The sequence below is a fragment of the Antrostomus carolinensis genome, unplaced genomic scaffold (assembly GCF_000700745.2).
Source record: "Antrostomus carolinensis isolate BGI_N321 unplaced genomic scaffold, ASM70074v2 scaffold3562, whole genome shotgun sequence".
Classification (NCBI taxonomy): domain Eukaryota; kingdom Metazoa; phylum Chordata; class Aves; order Caprimulgiformes; family Caprimulgidae; genus Antrostomus; species Antrostomus carolinensis.
This window is the reverse complement of record NW_010297413.1, coordinates 37916-58951: the sequence shown is the minus strand read 5'-3', so window position 1 is coordinate 58951 and position 21036 is coordinate 37916. Positions and strand designations below refer to the sequence as shown.

The 21036-nt window shown below is 42.4% G+C and overlaps 1 protein-coding gene across 1 annotated transcript in view; it reads left to right on the top strand.

Moving 5' to 3' along the window:
* Positions 1-18872: 18872 nt before the first annotated feature.
* Positions 18873-21036, top strand: part of LOC104520412 (contactin-4) — a gene marked incomplete at both ends in the record, with an annotated part of 38626 nt that continues 36462 nt past the window's right edge. Inside the window, one exon of the mRNA XM_010162097.1 lies at positions 18873-19000. Within this exon, the coding sequence (XP_010160399.1) occupies positions 18873-19000 (128 nt within the window). The remainder of the gene's footprint in view (positions 19001-21036) is intronic.

Genomic DNA, 21036 nt, shown 5'->3' with positions numbered 1-21036 from the left:
TTTTCCCCCCTTTTCCCCCCTTTTCCTTTTTTTCTTTTTAATTCAAAAGCAGAGCATTAGTAGGAAGCAGGAGCCTGCCTTTTAAATTCACATGCATGACTTTGCAGTGATTTGTTGTTGACTGTGTAGAGGTGCAGTTGTGTTACTTGTCCCACTTGCACGGTGCCTGAGAGCAGGACCTGGAGAGCTCTCCTTGACCATCCTCCAAAATATGATGCACCATTTGGATTGATGAGAAAAAGCCTGTCCTGTTGGTGAAGGTCAAAAAGCCAGAAATTTCAGGAAATTGTTATTTTTAAAAGTTTAAACCTGTTAGAGCTTTTCTTTTATCTCAGAAAGTCTATCTTGCTCCATCCCACCCATCTGCTTGTAATGGACTTTGAAATATATACGCTATGGTGATGTATATGAGTATGTAAAAAGCTGTATTTCATTTACAGCCAGATGAGTAAAGTAACAGATCCACCTATTTCTGACTGACTTACTGTTACCTGGTCTTTACAAAACTATTGTCTATGGACCATTCGACTTCACCTCTTGGGATGAAAAGAGTTGGGTGATCAATTACACAGAGCTTCCACCAGCAGCCAGGGTTACAAAGCTGTGGGAGGGCAAAGTTATAAGGGATCAAGGTTATTGATTTGTAAAACTGAAATAACTTGTTCTTCTGGTGAAGATTGTGCGAAGGATGGGTAGTGATAAATACTGGAAGTTTTGGGGTGTCAGCCCCCTGAGCCTCCATCCATCTCCCCATCCTTGCTGGCACAGAGCATAGCTGAACCTTGATGTTTTCTCTGATGCTTTTCTCCTAGGCATGGCACAGTCCTCATTTTATTTAAGGAGTGAAAGCAAAAAAAAACAGTTTACTTGAGCAAGGGCTTAGGAGAGGAAAGAAATGTGAGTGACTGTTTCTTGCTTGATCACTGCTATGCAATGCTGACAACAAAGTTATGTATATTATTTTATTTTTAGCATTACTCTCTAATCTGCAGACTTACCTAAAAGTTGGATGCTGTAAAACAGCAGAAACCCCTGGATCCTGATTTCCCAAGGGAACGTGCCTCAGGCACTCGTAGCATAAGGCCAGATGGCAGCTCAGGTTCCCAATGTGTTTATTTCCAAATAACTTTTAAACCGGTTATTTGAACTGACTGTAGATGTTTCAGCTGGTTTCTACCAAGGTTAAGAGAGGAAGACATACACCTGAAAACCAGCAGGTTTCTTCAAAGCTTTGTGCAAATAGGCAACTGGGAAAAGGAGAGTGTTATTTCCCCTCAGTGAAACCCTGTCATCTAAAGTCACGCCATGGTAGACATGAGGGGGTCCACACCAGAGCACCTCTGAAGGTTGAACACTGTAAGTAGTGTAAGGCTGGTGTCTTCCTGACCAACCTTCTCCTGAGGCATATAGGCAAGAGACAGGTATGTTCATAAAAACTTCTAAATAGTTTATACCTCGCTGTCTGCTGGTCACAGTCCTGATGCCCAGGCAGACTTCAGGCAGTGTCTGGGAGGATGGGTTGTGAGTACAACACAGTCCTCTGAGCAGCTCAGTGTTGAGCTCAAATGCAAACTACAGCAAGGCTGAGGTGTTGGTGCTGGTGGCAGCAGCACACCGTGCCAGAACCAGGAGCCTCCCACCTGGGCACCAAGCCTTGGATGGGAAACCAGACGTGAAATGTGCCCAAGCAGGTGTGAAATTTTCTGCTACTTCAGCCCAGGGGTTTTTCCACCAGCCAGATGATCCAGCGGAGCCTATCTGGCAAAATGTCTTAATGAACATCGCTCCGTTGACTTGGCAGTTGGACCTATTTAGTTCTTATATGCAGTTGGTTGTGTCTCCTGTGGGGACGAGGGTGTTGGATCCTTGCCATCGCCTTCATTAACCATGCCATCCTCGCAGTCTGTACCTGGAGACTGTGTGAAATGCATAATTAGGAAATTAGTTTGTCTTCTATGATTGTGGCATTGTTCTTCAGCACTGTCTGACTCCACAGGGGTAGGAGAGGCCAAGTGCATGGTCCTCTGCTTCACCTTGCTAAATTTCTGGTTCCATTGGTTGCTGAAACATTGTGTTCCTCCCTGCCAGCATTGACTGGAGTCCAGTCCTGGTACCTCCCTACACCCACGCTTATGTGTGGGCTTCAAACAAGAACTTTGTTGGCTGTTGAAATATAGGAAGAAAGATGCCAAGAAAAGCTGTTGCTGAAATCTCTTCATCTGAGGCAGAAACCAGAACTTTGAGACAGGCATGGGAGAGGAAACATAAATGAAATCTCTGGTTAAACTGATGTTAAAGAGTCCTTTGAGTTTCAGAGAGGCACCTGAACATCTGGATATTTCTCCAAACTGAACTTGATCATGTGAAGGTTAATCAATATAGATGGTCCTTCCAATTCCAGGTGGAGTTAAAAGCAACATTAATGTGTCAGTCTTTGCTTTAGATTCAGATGTACAGCCTGACAGCTACCATGGCAATCACTCGAGCGTTTCTCCTGGGGCTCTGGTGACTTTCCAGATGGAGTGTGATGTTAGGGACTCCTCGCTGGAGACAGAAATAGTGTGCATCAGATTTTACTGCCGGGGTTCTTGCTCTGGAGGCTACTGCTGTCCAGGAGGCAAAACTGAGTGTGTTGTTCAATGTTTGCCCAGAGGGCAGAGACTACCATGGAAAAAAAAAAGAGCTTTATTGTTTTAGCTTTCATATTCTTCTCTGGAGGCTTCGGTAGCGTGTACTGCACCCCTAATGAATAACCTGCCCTGAAGGTATCTCTTACTGGTGGTTGAGAACTGCACAATTGTGTTATTAGAAATTCTGCCCTGGGGTGCAATTACATTATTGCAGTCATTAAAGGCAGTTCATCTCCATAATAATGGAAATCCTGCCTTGGAGGCCTAACTGAGTCAAAATAATGTTAGTAGCCTGATTCCAGAAGGTAAATTTTCTATCGAAACAGCTATAGCACAGATATAGATATATTGCAAATACTGCTTGGAAACAAAGGCTCTATCTATATGGGTAAAGACACAGAGATCATTTCCTACCGTTGATCTTCCCTTCACATTTCAGTGCAAAGCAGCTGTTACACTCTCTGGGAAAGGTCTTGAGTCCTTTTAGTCCCAGTCCGTACAAATCAGGCTTGTAGGGCCACTGGTAGAGTGAGAGCAGCTGAGCCTGCTCAGTGGTACTTTGGTTTTATGATCATATGCCTTCATCCTCCTGATTTTATGAAATAAATTAGTCAGGGTTAAGTGAGTTTTTGGATATAAAATACAGAATATCTATGGCATTGTCTACATAGGGTGTAGGCATCATACAGGTGTTATATGCAAAGACATGGTCTTCTGTAATTCTTACACCATGAGAAAGACAGATGATTCAAACTGCGCCTATGCTTTCCTCCAAAGCTGTCTCAGAAACCAGTGGGAGTTACAGAGTCAGAGGGTAATTTTACATGAGATTTTACCAATATAAACCAGTTACCCACAAGTTTGGAAAAACTTCCATTAATTGATGGCCCCTGTATAACGCTGAAGTGAATGAAAGCGAGTCCTTAACGGAGGGCTTGCAACTCCTGAACTCCTGAAGCCAAGCATCTTCCAGTCCCCAGCGTTTCCCATTTGTGACAGTTATCTCCTGGCATTACTTTGTATATATTATTCATCATCAGAAGTAGGAGGGGAAATCAGGGCAGTCAGATTGTTCTTGCAGGATTTTGTTAATCCTCTCATAATAATTCAATTACATCTAATGCAACAGCATTACAGAAATTTGTTACTGATACTCGTGCTTTAAGACCTTCATTTCCAGGTGATCTTATCACAGAAACCTTTCAATTTCTTCATAATTATGGCATGGCTCCCACAGAGAACTGCACTCGTTTTTTTTTCATCCTCACAGTGGTGAAAATCACAAGTCACTGTAGTCGCTGGCTCATTCACTCACATTTCCTGGGTGCAGGAGGGAGAATCAGGCTGTGCGTGATCAGAGACAAATCATGGTGCTATGCAGAGCGCTGCCAGCTGAAATTAAAACAAGCCTCTGTCACAGCTACTCCCATGCTCCAAACTGTTGGAGGAATGTCCTGCAATGAACTGTAATTCTCTTTGAACTATAGATCAGGAAACATCTTAAAAATAATTTAAACCGGTGAATTCAGCAGTTAATTTAAACCAGTTAATTTAAAAACAATTAAATCTCCCTTAATTTTCATACAGTTTTCCATAGCCCACAGAAAAAATGACGTTGCAGCCCAACAAATCTATAGGTGATGTCATGTGGGTGTGCAGCATCCAAGGGCTTGGCCGTGGGAGTGCTGTGATTTAACGTTCGAGCTGAGACTGGTCCCGTGATCTGCATCGTCAAACTGGAGGGGTCTTGTCACTCCACTCTCCAGATGGAACTGTCTGCAATGGTTTGAACTTACAGAAATGACTTTTAACTTGCATGCTATAATGGGAGTAATTACATTTATCTATTTCTCACAGAGATTTTGGTTTAGATATCAGTTTGTCAGTGAAATTATCCTGGGTTTGCTGGGATAGAGTTATTTTTTTTTCTTCTCAGTAGTTAGAATAGCTGTGTTTTAGCTTCAGTGTGGGATTTGTTATGAGAAGAATGTTGATAACATACTGATGTTTTCAGTTGCTGCTGGAAGTCCAAGGTCATCGTGTTTTGCCAGTTTGCAAGTGCAAAGGATTGGGAGGGGGAAGCTCAGTAATTAACAAACCCCAACTTGACATGTGGCTCTGGCAATGAGATATTCCATCTCGTGTTTTGGTCTCTTGGTCTCCCATGGCTTCCTCCAGTGCTCATTCTCCTTTGCTCCCCAGCTGTGTGCAGGAGAACCAAGATAGCTTTTATTTAGGGAAATGCTATATTTCTGCCACGCTCATGGTTTCTTACCAGCCACCTGACAACATATTGATTAGGCAGAGCATGGGGACAGGCTGTGGTACAGCAGCGGGGTGAAGCATTTAGGTCCAGGCAAGTGCTGGCTCTAAATCTAATGTGTATTCCCTTGAAATAATGAATGTTTAAAATATGTACACCATGCTCTTCATTCCTAAAGCTCTCCTAAAGCTATCAGAAGTCACGTTTACCCTGCCACCAGACAGGTACTCGGTCCAGGATGGGAAAATAATTGTACTTTTAAGCTCCAAAACAAATTGCTCTTCTCCTGTTCTTGCTCATGTAAAGCCCTTACATCATTAGAGCTGTTTCTTGTCTATGAATATACAGTGCATGCATTGTTTATAAAGTTTAATTGTGAGGAAAGAAATTCATAAAAAAACAAATGATGTTCCGTGCTGGTAGCGAAGAATACGAAAGTGTCCAATTAAACAGCCACTCAGTATGCCTTGTATAATAACAACATCTGTTATCTTAATTAAACAAGTTTCTGTATAAAGGGACCTTCATAGTACACTTTGTTAGAGCAGGATCTGACCTAGATACTCCAGGCACGCTCACTATCTTCATGGAAATTTTCCCAGTTGGTCCCATTATCTTGCAGTCTTGACAAGGTTTGTGATATATGAGCACGCTCTTGGACACACAAACCACACTGCTTAAAGCTGGAAGATTTTTTATTTATTTATTTATTTATTTATTTATAGCTGAAAACCAATAAATGTGCAGAAAAGCAGCATATAGTGGCATTTACCCATTGAGTTTGGTCACAGAAGCATTTGGAAGTGTAAAGACTGCCTGGCTAACTTGGACCTGCTCAAATAACATTCAGGAGAGAGAACTTCTCTTCCAGAAAGTGCTCACGATTCATTTGCAAACATGGCTTATGTGCTTCAGGATTTAAGTAATTTAGGTCTGGATTTTTCCAGGTGTTTTATTGCTGCTCTCCACCATAGCCTAGAGCCAGAGATGATCTAGAAGAGCAAGTTCAGTTTTGAAAGTCCTGGTGCCTTCATAACTGCTGAAAACAAGACGGTTTTCTCAAGAGTTTGCATCCTAAGGACCTCCTCACAAGAGTTGTTGATTTACAGAACCCCTCAGTGAGGTGTTATTTTTATATCAGGAATTTTAATATATTGACTTTGATGCTATGTCATTTTGAGAAGGAAAAATTGTGAAATCAAACAAGGAAAAAAAGTTTTTCTTTTATTCTTTCAGTGTGTCTTGAATTTAAAACATTCTGTAAATTCCAATTTTTTCTTTGTTGCCTTAAACTTCCTAATTAGTGGTTAATTACTTTAAACAGCCAGAAAGAAAATGGCAATAGGTCAAACAGCACATCTTTCCTAGCCTGGTGCCAGGGTGATATTTTTATACTGATTACTTGAGAGATGAATTGCCAGCAGTGGCTTTTGGATCCATGGTCTAGTGACACTTCAGGAGAAAATAAAACCTCAAAGGATGCTTCCTATCATTGTTTTGCATTAATTGTGTTGACTGGTTTTTGGGGTTTTTTTTTTTAAGTAAAGCACCTGTGCAATTTCTTGAAGGCAGACAGGTAACCAAACCATCAATAACTTGTCGGGTTTTCATTACATCCTGCCTAGGCAAAATGAAAAATGACACCCTGCAAATAGCTTTTTGAAGTTTGGATCGACAATGCAACATTCATCTTGGTTTTCGAAGACAATGGCAGAAGATGGCTCTACTTCATTGGAACATCTGAAATAACTGGCGTGTCAACTTACTTTACCCAATTTTCTGCAAAAAGAGAACCAAAATGACCCAGGAAACCACTGGATACAGTGGTCAGAGGTCTTGGAAAGCAATTGTCCTAGGCTAGATGGCCTCATGTTCATGGACTGTGTCCCAGCAGAAGCTGTTTTTAGCTCTGTGTTGTTCTGGAAGACAACAATATGTTTTAACATAAGCTCATGGTGGCTGTGGGCCTGTCAACTCAACACTAAACACTTGTAGTTTAGTGTGTGCTAGCACTAAAACCCTCTGATTGGTGGGATCTGAAACCTGTTGATGCAAACCAGTCAGTTTTGTGATAGTTCTCTTCAGGAGCAGGTCACTAATTTTTCCTTCCTTCTTGAGGATAGTTACATGGACCTGTTTTCTTTTTTGTGTGTATCTGGCAAAGATAATAAATCCCGTTGCTTTTGTAGTTTGAGATATCTACTGTATGCTTGTATGCATAACCCTATAAAGGATCTCTCCACAAAGCTTAGTTGTCCATCTGTTTTGCTTTAGCAGCTTTCTGGTGACTGAACCTGTCTTCAGCATTGATCGTAAGAAGGTGACTCCATTCTTGCATTGCCGTTTCCTTCTGCTCGTGAGCAAATGTTTCTAGTAAAAGATAAGCTGAGAAGGGTTAGAGATTTATTTAGAATCCAGATTCGATGCTGGATTATTTTGTATGTGTAAAGTAATTAGGCTGATCACTGAAATTTGCACGTTCCTTTATTCTGCTAGGAAATTATTTCCTATAACCAGCCCCAAATCATTGTCGAGCATCCCTGAGATGCCAACGAATGTAATCCCAACCTAAGCCAAGTTTCAGCTGGTGTTCCAGAAATGAGACTCTCTCACACCTTGACATAGTCTCCTGAAACATCAACAATCTGTTCCTATTTTCCCAGCAGATTATTTTCAGCACGGTGTTATTGTAGTATTCAGTGATACACGTGTAGGACATCATTGCTACCACTGCTGCTGCTGCTGGAACGAGCTTGCAACCACAGCCTGGCCGTGGTTTGACCAAACCTCTAGTGCTGCTGTGACCCGAGGTATCTAGAGAAGTCAACAGGGTTTTTACCTTGAGGTTTGTGTATTAATTTCAAAAGTAGAGCCCTGCTTGCAGAGGCAGGCAAAAGGAGAGGATGAAACATCCAAAGAACCACATCTCAGAGGCATCAGACCTCCAGAGCACGGTAAGAGGTGTCCTGTGTTTACACATCCTTAGCAGAAACACCGTCACTCACTGCGTGCTGTTAAACAGCTGCTGCTTTTCCTGCTTGAAGTGTCTCATCTTTATGATTATTAAATTCATCTCTAGGTACCGTGCATACAGCTACAAATTATTTCTCTCTCTCTCTCTCTCGTCTCTGTAAAAACGCTCCAGGAAAGAGCGAATTCCTCCCCGCAGCGCTGCTGTGTCGCAGGCGGCAGGATCTGGCTCCCAGCAGCGAGGCAGGTTTCTCTTCATTGTGAGCACAAGCTGCAGCCAAAGCTTTCAAAAAAAAAATAAAAAATAAATGCCTGTAATTAAGTCTCCTAAATGCAATTTGGAATTGATGTGTGGTTCATGCTTGTCCTCCGGTTGAAGAAAATAGTAATAATTATTTTAGTAAGTCTGGAGCATTTTGAAGGGAAAAAAAAAAACAAATGCTATCAAATATTTATTCTCTTGGATATTTTCATGATTAAGAGCAAGAAGGTAATGATTTTACAGTTAGGGCCACACTTTAAGAAACACATGTTTAAAATCCAAAGAAATAATTATATGTCTACTGGGGAAAAAGGATTCCTAATGAACTTTTTAGACAACCTACCAGACTTGGTGATATTTTTAATGGTTATTTAAACATCATTTTTAAGTGATGTAAATGCGTCTTTGGATCTTGCAAATCTATGTTAATGACAATTACAAGTGGAGTGGGTAATTTATCTCTGTACTGTGGGCATTATTTGGTTGAAACTAGAGGAAAATATGTGTTATCTTTGAAAGACTGTGCCTTTGGGCTTCTGTTCGGGTGGTATCAGCTGGAACAAACAAGCTGAGAATGCATTTACTGCTTCTGCTCTAATCTCAGGAATGCTTCCAGAAATGGTTTGTGTCAGCAACTAAGGCAGAGAAAATCTTGCACGGATGTTTTTTCTTATAAGAGAATAATTTTTATGAGCTCCAGTGGGGTTCCCTTTAATGCTTATGTTCTCCAAACCTCCAAAGTGTTTGCTGTAGGTAGAGGGTGATGGCTTGTCCTCGTTGGGGAAGGAGTTGTTGGCGAGGGTGGCTGGAGGCTGCACTTGCCAATTTGATTCCTTGGATTTCCACTGTCTCTTTTCATAGACTGGGAGAAGTTTTAGCCTTTCATGGGGCAGTTTGCAAGTGTGCTTTGCGTTTCCACCACCACCAGCAAGAGTTGCTCTGGGGGAGAAGTCCTGAGGCTGCGGGTATGGAACATCCACATCCTTTATGGTGCCATTGTGGCTTTGATAGTTTATGGCAAATGACCAACTTAGTCTAGAAAAATAAACTGCCCAGTTGAAGAGCTGTGTCAAAAGGGCAGCTTCCCATGGGGGATGGTCTTCATTTCCCACCAAAATCAATGGAAAATTGGCTCTTTGCACCACTGGGCCCTTCTAGACTTGCAGAATCTTCCCATAGAGCTCAGATGATCATTGCCTCATGTCTAAGGAATGAAAGCTGTAAAAATGAGCTTTCCTTTGCTTTCCTCAAGTCTGCTTCCTCAAATATTTATTTTCATGACATGATCTTTCTCACTGTATTTTAATTTTGTGTGTAGTGAAAAAAAGAGCAGAAAGGGACAGAAGGCAAAAGTTTTCTATTATTTGAAATTCACCACCGCCTACTCGTTTCCTTCAGGGTCCCTAGCAGTGCTTTGGCTTTGGTTTTCATTTATTTCTCCCCGTTATCAGCATCCTTTAAGAAATAGATTTTGTGGAGAGCTATTCTTCTTAGATAACCTAAGGATATTTTTATATTTGAATTATGACTCTAGGCATCTTTAAACCATTTACATGAAGTCTCTAATAGCTGTAAATGCTCCCTTCTTTCCTTCCCACCACCCCACTCCTTCAGGATGAGGTTTTGTCACTTCCAGACTTGTCTTAAAAATTTACGGACAAAAGGGAGGATGATGACAAAACACAGCTTTTGTGTTTATGGATATTAATATAGGCTGGATGCAGTATTATTTATTTGGACTGCTCTGTCATTGCAGATAAACAGTCTATTGAAAAAGAAAATTGTGGGAGAACTTAAGATGCCAGCTCCATGGCTGGTTTAAGCTGATGTTGAATTCAGGGGAGTTACGTCGTTTGATGTTGCCAAAAAGGCCCCTACTATTTTCTCAGAAGCAAAATATGTTCTATTTTTTTTCTCTCTCTAGAATAGTATTCATAGTTTTTTATTATAATCTTGAAGAATTGCAATTTATACTGTCCTACCTCCAATTCTTCATACTTAGCAAGCCTGCAAATGCAAAGCCTAAAGTGAAGACATGTTTACACACAACAGTTCACATCCCTGGAAGAAGGGTTCTTAGTATTTTCTGTGATCAATATTGAGAATTAAGTAAGAAATAAAAGTGCAGTACTCTGTATTTTTTTCGATGCAGCAGGGTAAGAGCAGCTATTACCTAGGAAGACCTTCTAAAAGATTTGTTTTAATTCTTTGTGCTTTCTTGTTGTAGTCCCAGAGCGCAGAAAATGCCAAATGAAACTAAATTCTGTGCACCATAATTTAGCAGGAAGCATCCTGGTGTCCTTCATGACTCCAATATAGTGGTCAAAATGGTGCAAAGATGGTGTTCCTCAGTGCCTCCTCCAGCCAGTGTTTTTCTTGGACAAAATACATGTATTTTACCAATTGAGAAGTGCTCCCATGACAGACACCCCAGGAACCCTATGAAGTTGTGTCACACACAACCTCAGGATTTTAAACACTTCATCCTCAGACTCTTTAGCTCCATTTACAATGTATCTCCAGCAAGGCTTGTGGGAAATGTTCTACTGAACTCAATGCAACAGGATTTTTTACTTCAGGGGTTTTTTTTGAGCAAATATAGTTCTTACTTGAAAATTAATTATAGGGAGTCTGTTGTTAAGAGACCTGCCAGTTGTCATGGATAAGGAAGGCCTTATCTAACACTTGCTTTCACCAAGAGAAAGACATGCACTAAATTAAATGGGCATTGACTGAGGCTCTAAATTAGCTCAGGCTTTTCTGTGAACCATGAAAAGACAAGTAGTTATAGACAAATAAGTACCGAAGCAGCTGTAGGTGGTTATCTAAATCAAAACTAACAGGTCCTGGACAAGAAGTTGCAGATGCATAGAAGTCTGCCTGCACAGTATGATTGTCCACATCAGTTGTGAGTTTAGATGGATGATCAAATGGAAACCACTGTAATGTCAGCCCAACAGTATTGTCCTGCGTTTCACTTGGACTCATCCTAACAGCTGTTAGACATGGACCCAACTCTGCCTGACCTCGCTCATGTTGCTGTCTTGACCATAGCCCTCAGGCTGTGTTGGTGTCCCACGTTGGTGGCAGTGTGGACACTGTCTCTTTCTCAAGCGTTTTCAGAAACATCTGGAGTAACAGGGCATGGCCAAAGCCCAAGCCTGGAAAGCCCTGTCTGCTCACCGGGCAGGGATGATGAGTGGTTTTGGCCGGTACTGATGTAGGATGGGAAGTCAGATGGCGGGACAAGGCACTGGGTGGGGGTCAGGATCAGGGTTCTCCCCTCTCCCTCTTCTCCCTATGCACCAGGGACAATCAAGGGTGTTGAGTGGAGCCCTGAGAATCATAGAATCATATCATAGAATGGTTTGGGTTGGAAGGGACTTTAAAGCCCATCCAGTTCCAACCCCCCTGCCAGCAGCAGGGACACCTTCCACTAGACCAGGTTGCTCAAAGCCTCATCCAGCCTGGCCTTCAACACTTCCAGGGAGGGGGCATCCACAACTTCCTTGGGCAACCTAGTTGGCTTTGGCCTCGGTGTATACTTTAATGAGCGCTAATGTTATGAAGCAGAAAGCTCTCACCTTACTGTTACTTATTTATGTGATGTAAAGGTTGTAGCCACACATGGAGGCAGCATCCCAGGGCCACAGAAATTATTAGCTGTGGACCATTCTTCAAGTGATGAGCAGGTACTCATGAGCTGTGTCCCTGATTTTGGGAAGGGCTGTGCTCTGAGTAGTAAATCCTTCCTCTCAGCCAAACCTGTATTTCTGAATTTCACTGCGTTTTTCTGAAATAGCTTAATGGCTAATACTGCTTTTGTGAGATCATTTTAATAATCCCAGTCTCTGCCTCATTGCATGGCAAGCATTATTAAAAAGGTAATAAACTACTACAAAGACGTGATAGAAATAGAAATAATTTGATAAATAATGCAATTGCCTGGAATCATTTACATTTGCAGTAGAGTTGTGGCGTGAAGTGAAGTTGCTGTTAAGCTAAAAATTGCTCTAGATAATCCTACCTATCAACTGTGGGAAAAGGCTGAGCAAATACAGCATTGAGATTGCAGTCTGGTCTGTCTGGTGCTTTCACTTTCTTCCTCTGCTTCCAACCCCCCCAGCCCAATCAAGGCTCCGAAGGATGGACAATAGGCCATTCATCATGTCGGCTGAAATACACTGTTTTTCACAGGTACATTTAACCTAAATCCTCTCTCAGAAGACGGATTATCTCTTAGAAGAACTCTGGCACCACAGTCTTTTCAATAGCCACGTCAACCACTGCCACAAAGGCTGTACACGAAGGGATCAATGGTAGTTTTATCTCAAATTGCATTCAGTGTGTGTTTCTTCCAACTGACATTCATTTAAATGCTTGCTCTAAGACATCTTTTCTCCATGTAATAGAAAAAAGATCGGACATCCTAAGCATTGTTTCCTGGGGAAAAAAAAAAAATTAAAATATTCACTTGGCTAAGCATGAAATATTTTGGATGCACGTGTTTAATCAACGGTGAAACCAAGTGAAGTTATGCTTGTATTTCGTAAATTAAAATGCTAAAATTATCAGATGAGAAACAACACCTTATTTCATTGCAGCAGTGCGAATAAAACCATTTGAGAGGGGAAAAAAAAAACAACAAACAAAAAACCCCTCACTTTATAATTACAAGCACTTTGCTCCAAGGAAACATTGGAGCTCTGATCTGCAGTCCAGTACTCGTGCTGCGTCCCTCGGGAAGGTAACCGCTGCCGTCGCACACACACCCTGCCATATGCACTGCATTTGTAGTCCATTCATATTCCACATGTTTCCATCTGCTGAACAGAAAAATAGAGGGCAAGCTGAGAAGAATATACTGAGGGATACCTGCAGTAAGATCATCTGTCGGCGGTGTGTGTAGTTTGTGAGTTAGAAGAGAATTTGCAATGAAAAAGTGAGCGCGTGGACCTACCACTTACCCCTGAAGAGGCTTTCAGCAGGTGACTGCAAGGTGTGGGTGAGGTTGAACAACCCCTGGCTCTGCACTGCTGATGTATTTTGTTGCTAGATCTGCATAGATTTGATTTTAATTAAACAACAGAGCAAGATGTTACAGTAGATACTACAAGTCTGGGGTTTTTAAGCAAACGTTCTGTCAAAGCATGAGGTCAAACCTGAGCAGCAGGTTGTAGCGTGTTTTGGTAGATGGAAGTGATGCAGTCAGACATCCAAAGGTCAGGTTTCCTTGGAGCTGGACTGGAGTTAATTACTGATACTCAGTTTTATGATGTGCTCGGGGAGTTTTGCACTTTTCAGTCATCGTTTATATTCCAAATAAGGGCTTGATCTCGTTTTCACAAAGTCGATGATAAAACTCTTGCTGATCTCCACAGGACATATTCTGTCTCTAAATGCATGTGCTACTAACTGAGAAATATTTATCTGCTCCTGGGAATCCTGCCCAGCAGTGGGGAATGCTGTGGTGAGCTACATGAATCATATCTATTGTGCTTGATTTGGGGTCGGAGGTAACATAACCTGCTGATGGGCGACTTACAGATGTGGCAGATGTATCATGAGCTGAAAAATAAGTGCTGATAGATCAGACCCAAATGATTATGTGCTGCTGTTTTTCCTCACACTGCTCCAGGTCTGCCTGACCTCTTCCATTCATCTCCAGCTGCTGCTGGAGGTATTGGGCAACTTAGTGCTGCTGTATTGATCCAGGCAGCTGGCCGTGATGATGTGGCCATGATGCCAAGGTAGATCCTTTCTAGGTAGCTTGGTTGTCTTTGAGTAACACCACTCAGTGCAGCTGTAGCACACACTTGGGCATTTGTCATCCATAAAGACACATCTTTCTCCCTCATGTATGTTTCAAGGATCACACCAACCAAGTAGGCAAATGCCTTAGACACTTCCCCTCCTGCAGAGCTGGCAAGGGGCAGGCACAGTTGTTGGCCGTGCAGCATCAGTGAGAAGCTGCTGTGGAAACTGAGTACCTCTTGGTTTTGGAAAAGGCTTCTTTAGGGTAATGCAAAGTGTTCAGCTTGCAGCTTTTTACATTTGCTGCTGCGGTGGCAAAAAACAGTGGGCAAAGAAGGCTAGGGAGGAACATTTTCAGCATTTCTAAAGGTCCTTTGTCCCCAGAAGAGTTTTGATCAAAACACTGACAAGGTCAGTTCTTCCTGGGGTAGAACCCAAAGCTTCAGTTTAGGAAACAAACAATCGTTTTATCTCCTCATTTCAGATGTGTTTCTGCTCTCTGTGGACCTGAAATCTCCAGTTGACAACACAGACCAACTGATTCTCTCTTACAAATGCTATGTTTAAAACAGGCCACCTTTCTTTATATAAGGATGTTAAACTATCTTCCACCATCTTTTTTTTATTTTGGTCAAATAGATATTTTTATCTTCTTTGATTTTTCTCTGCTATTAGCAGTGACCATGAGCCAGGGTATCAGTAGAGCGGTTGTGTTAACCTGTACAAGGAGAGATTTACATTTTCAGTTGTTGTTATTATCGTTGTGGTTATAGCATCTGGGAACATTTGATAGCAGGTCAGTAACTCAGTTTTTGAGTTGGTAGTGGTTTGAAGAGGTGCATACTCAGCAACCAACACTTTGTTCTCAAGTAATACATGTGTTTATCAGAAATGTGGTTTATTTTTATGTCTTCCCAAGCATCTTATTAGAAACCATTTTGGGAGTGTATTTCAGAAGAGACAGCATGCTGAACAATGCTTCATTTAATTTGAACTTTGTGCCTTGAAAGAACTTTTTCAACCAAACTGCTCCAAGTGGTTGATGAAGAGATGTTTGCTTGCAAGCCAATTAGCAGTTTTAGAACCATCAGTGGTCTGAAATGAGCCTCTCCTCTCGTTTAACGTAGATATGTCTGCAAAGAACATTTGTGAATTAGCAAAATGAGTGAAAGTCCTTCCTACTTTCTCAACTAACTGTAACAAATTTCAAAGGGTTAAAATAATTACTCGTTAACTTCTAACACATTGGATTCAAATGAGAGGACAAAACAGTCAGTCTAGAAAAGCACCTTCAGCAAAAAAGAGCCACATAACCATAATCAGAGAGTCAAAGTAAGGTTTTAATGGTCTGATTTATTTTTAAAAAAATCAGTTAACTTGCACAATTATTGGTCAGTTTTAATGCTGATCATTTACAGGAGTGTGCAGGGAATTAATTACCAGATGAGAATTTAACATACCCGGAGACTCTTCAGGGAATGGGTTTGGGGAACTTGGTGCAAATCTTGCCTGAACTCTTTGCAGCTTGTTACCAGAGTGAAAGGATGTCCATGTCCTCAAATTGTAAAGCCAGGCAGTCGTGGCTTTCAGCTTAGAAAGGGAGGGAAATAAAGGCAGCACTGACTGCCCAAGATGTGCCAAAGCTGCTGGTGGACTGACTGTGCTCATCCAAAGGTCATCTCTAGAGCAATCCAGTCCACGTTAACTACAAACTAATTTTACACTGGGAATAAAGACAGCTTAGAAGAAAATCAAGAGCATGAGGAAGAGACAGACAAGGCATTAGAATTTGAAATTAAAGCTAACTTCATCAACAGATACAATTGAAATGATCCATAGAAGAGATTATCCACTAAATAGGTTTCAACCATATGGCTAAAAATAAAATATAAATATAAATAAAAATAAAATCTCAACTCTCCAGAAATAGTGTAAAACATCACTTTTTTTCTGGATTTCTTTGGATGGCAAAAAATTGGAGGGAGTGAGCGTGGAGCCTGGCAGGGGCAGTGCTGGAGCTGGGTGATCCTTCTCAAGCTGGAGCATATTGCTGATCTTGGTCTGTTGTTCATATTGATTTGAATTTTAATGTGTGCCAAGGGCACCTTCAGCTTGCAGAAGAGCACTGTTCTTTCCGAAGACCTGAAATTGTTAACAGCAATAAATAATTCCTTGGGAGCTGCTGGTGCTGCTGCTGCACTGGAGGCCAGTGTGGCAAGCGCTGTGCTCCAGTGCCCGTTTCATGTAATACGTGCATTGATTTGTGCCAACATAGTGGTGAAGATAAGAAACAAGTAGCTCTATACAACTCTCTTCCAGTTATTGAGCTGGAGCAACTGCTGCAGGAGCAAATATATGGCACTGGACTCCTGCTAAAATAAATTACAGTACTGAATGGTACTGACTGCGACAATTTGGAAACCTATAAGCCAGTTGAGAAACTTCTATTAAAATCACTGCTATTGATGTGTGAAATATAACCTCTGTCCCTGGTCTCTGCCAGCTGGCCTGATGTTGTTGTGCAGCTGCAAGAGCAGGTCAGGGAGAGGCTAGACAGAGTGGGGATTTGGTGGCTGCTGTCAGAGCATCTTTAGGATAAGAGGAAATGGCCTCAAGTTGTACCCAGGGCAGTTGAGATTGGATGTGAGGAAGAATTTCTTTGCTGAAAGGGTTCTGAGGCATTGGAAGGGGTTGCCCAGGGCAGTGGTGGAGTCCCCATCCCTGGAGGGATTGAAGAGTCATGTAGACATAGTGCTGAGGGACATGGGTTAGTCGGGGACTTGTCAGTGTTGGGTTCATGATTGGTCTCGATGATCTTAAAGGGCTTTTCCAGTCGAGGCAACTCTGGGATTCTGTGATCTTCCCCATCCGCCCTCAGTACCGTCATTTTAAAGACACTCAAACTGTCACGTTTTTCAAAGCAACTCTATGTGTGCGGACCAAGTAACCTGTGTGTGCCTGTCAAGAGAACACGGGATGACAAAAGACACCCACACCAGCTCCCTTAGGTGAGATGATGTCTCCTGCTTCTCACTGGGGACCGTGCTCAGCTCAGTGGCTGCAGCTGGCAGGAGCCTGCGGAGCCCCATGGCTGGCATGGGCAGATGTCCTTTGTGCTTGTGTTCACGCCTGGTCTCACCCTGGTCATTTATTCAGCTGCCTCAGCGTTGCCCCGTGGCTGCAAGAAAGGGCTCATGCTGATTCATATGGTCTGTTTCTTAAAGGCTTCTGAGGTGGGAAGTGCCATCTGAGCACTTCTGCAGTGGTGCAAGTGTTGTTTGCCAAATTGGTTTCCTCCTAATTTCTCAATTCAGTCGCGCAGAGCTTGATTGGCATTAAGGATGCAGGAAGGCTTCTTCATTTTCTTTCAGATTAGTTAAATTGTGAAATAATTGAGCAGGAGAAGGCAGGAATTGATACAAGATTTTCAGTGCAGGCTTGGAAGTGGCTGAAAGGGAGAAAGCAGATTGCTGCAAGATATGATCCTGAGCAGACAACCAAGTATTTTGCCAAAAGAGGTGATATTAGGCTGGGGGAAAGGTTTTTCAGGAGTCTCCTTAGATTATGCCTCCGCAGGACACAAGGCATTCATGTTTCAATGGGATTTATGGGCAGGATCAGGGTTTTTTTGTTTTCATTGACTTAGGGCAGATGAGAAGAAAGTGGAACGGGAGACAAAGCTAATTGTGAGAGCAAGGAAAGCCTGAAGTCAGGCCTTGTGCAAGAGGAGGGGCTGGGGATCACCCCAGGAATGAACGTGCCATCCCTGAGACAGGTACCGCTGCAGATAAACACACTGTTTTGATGGGGAGCACAGATGGGAGGAGGGGATGGGAATGAAATTAGATTTTTCTTCTTTTTAACCTGCAAGCACAACTGCAGATAAACCCCATGGGCTGAGTTATACTGCAGTGTCCTGGGTTTGCTAGGACAGAGTTAATTTTCTTCTTAGTAGTTAGAATAGCTGTGCTTTGGTTTCTCGTTATGAGAAGAATGTTGATAAGGTACTAATGTTATTAGTTGCTGCTGGAAGTCCAAGGTCATGGTGTTTGGGTAGTTTGCAGGTGCAAAGGACTGGGAGGGGGGAAGCGTAGTAATTAGCAAAACCCAAATTGGCATGTGGGTGTACCAATGAGATGTTTGATATCATATCGTATCATGTCAGTACATTAACCAGGGCTGAGCGGAAAGCTGGGGATTCTCTTGGGGATCACTCGGGCTCTCGCTCTTCTGGGGTTTTGGTTTTGGGACTGTCTCTGCCCCAGGATCGCTGACTGGGACAGGCTGGTGGTGAGCGATTGCACTGTGCATCGCTCATTTGTATATTGTTATTACTGTTTTTATCATTATCATTTTATTTTAATTAGTAAATAGTTTTTAATCTGAACCCCTGAGTCGCCTTGCTCTTTTCTTTCCAATTCTCTCCCCTACTCCCTGGAGGGTGGAGGGGACAGTGAGAGAGCGACTGTGTTCGGCTGCAAACCAAAGGGGTGAAACCACCACATGCAGGCAGAGAAGTGGAGAGCATGGAGGGGGAGCTTGGCAGTGTGGTAGCCTTGCTGAAAAGCCATCAGCCTTCTGGAAAACAAAAAAAGCATCGATGAAACACCTGCTTCATTGCATCTGTTCGGCAGAAGCTTTTACATTGTTAAGCAGCGAGCGGGGAGATTTTTAGATGTAGCCTGTGTATCACACGTTGCAAGGGTTGTCATGGTGAGTGCTGAATATCAAAGTACAGACGGATGTAAAACCTACACAAGCTGCTGGTGTGTAAATTAAAGTTGCCCTCAAGTAAAGACACGGAAAACTGATGTAAATGATGCATTCAGTATTTATGAGTTGCGTCCTAAGAGATTTCTGTCAGCTAAACTCCCTCTGTAATGGGCAATGGACTGTCTGTTGTTCAAACCATCAATAATTAATGCAGACTTGAAAGAGTTTTATGTTAACTTAAAAAAATATATATAAACTTTTGTGTTTGCTGTCTTTCCAGAATCACTGTTCTGGATGATGGGAGCCTCCGGATTGTGAACGTCACCAAGTCTGATGCAGGAAGTTACACCTGTGTGGCAACAAACCACTTCGGGACGGCAAGCAGCACGGGCAGCCTGGTTGTGAAAGGTAATTGGAGTTTTTATTGCATATGAATGATACTCCATCTTAGCATCCCAGAGTGACCAAAGAACGCTGCACCTTTCCCCTTTGATGCTGATGCAAGTGAAGTCCAAGGGGAATTAAAGTGTCTTTTGCATCTTGGAAACCTGCTGAGCCTCATGGGTTGGAGATGATGGTGAGAGCAAGAAAGTGTCTCTGGTCACACTGAACGATGGTGCTTACAGCAAGTTACTGCGTTTGTTTTCACACCCAGATTAAAACTGTTCTTCAAACAATATGGGAATTAATAACACAGCCAGGTCTCTGGTCCATATCGTTGTCTGACTTGTTTCCAGCAATGGTCAGTAATCATGCTTGAGAAATATTTACTTTCCCTGCAGTCAGCTGTGTCCTCAGATTCAGTTTTGTGAAGGACATGCGTAAAGCCATGGGTTACCTGTGGAGAGATGTTGCCCTCAGCATGCTGAGATGAGGTGGTGTCCTTCAAAAACATGCCTTATCTAGTTCATTTATTCCTGATATTCCTAAACTTCTATTATCTTTTTACAAACCTTCTGAACTCTTTCATACATCTTGCCTTGTTGCAGAATGATGCCAGAGTTTCACCCTTGCAATTCAGTGTCATAATTTTTGAAAATATGCACAAACTTTGATTTAATTTCATTATTTCTTAGCCAGGGCTGAATTTCTGCATTTCAGGAATTCCAAGTGTTTATTCATGTCTGTTCAGAATTTTTCTGCCAAATATTTTTTTCAAAGCTATAACATTTGATAATAATATTTAAAGTAATAATTTTATAAACAGTGAGAGACACTGATAAATGTCTTAAATTTTGTCCTGCTTATGAGTAGGCTGATGTCTGATGAATTATTATAGTCAATGAATATATAGATTATTACACTTATAATCACTCTCCTTGTCCTCCTTATTTGGCGAAAAACCTATAGTGGATAAAAAATCAGGAAAGATTGATTACAAAGCAATAAATCAATCGCAGAGCTCTAATGCTGTCAGTTTTAATTCTCCCATATATTGCCATTGATGGATAGGATTGGGTTAGAGGCTCTCCCCATCGATTATTTTTTTATGGTATATGGGGAATACTTTAAAATGTTTCAATGCAAGTTTTAATCCGTGGTTTTTTGTAGTCAGAACACAATTCAGCAAGTAATGTCAGGATCAGGGAGGTGCTGGTGAGTCCCCATTCTGGTTACAAACTGTAGGTGATGGGTCCAGCAGCGGGTTTTTCTGCCCTGCCTTAGCTATCCAGTGAGGTACCTGGAGTTAGATGGGATGTTCCTGGGGTTGTGCTTCCTGGCATTTGGCCCTTCTGCTTCCTTGACACCAAGGAGCTGAGGGTGCAGCCCCAGGGTATCCCTGAATATTCTCTGTGGGTATTTATTGTAAATGCAATATTGACACCAAGAGTTCTTCTGGTTTGGAGTGGATTTGAACAGCATGTTTGGCATTTGCTCGTGTCCCCGTCGGTCCCTGCGAACAAAAATAAGACACAACTGAAGACCAGCGTTAGATCTCTGTGTGAGCTGACCCTGCCTTTTCTTAATCTGTTGTCCTAAGAAGACACCCCCAGCAAACAGCTGAGAAAGCAGCGCTCAGGGAAAACGGACACATAAAAGACCTTGTCTGTTATTAAAAAGGTCGATCAGCTACTGTCTGCCCCAGAGCAAAACTGGAGAGCCAAGCGGTAAAGATGGCCCAAATGTCCTTCCCCAGGGCCCACAGGAGGGTGGCACGTGCTCATGGCAGGAGGCACCAGCTTTTCATCTCCTGGCTGGGCGCTGCCGAGACCATCCTGGTTTTTGGAGCGCTGCACAGCACCGTGGGGGTGGAAACAGGGTCTGCAGTTCAGGGACCGCATGTACCACCATAAAAAAAAGTTGTTGAAAACAGAATTATAGAATCATAGATTCATAGAATGGTTTGGGTTGGAAGGGACCTTAAAGATCATCTTGTTCCAACCCCCCTGCCAGCAGCAGGGACACCTTCCACTAGACCAGGTTGCTCAAAGCCTCCTCCAACC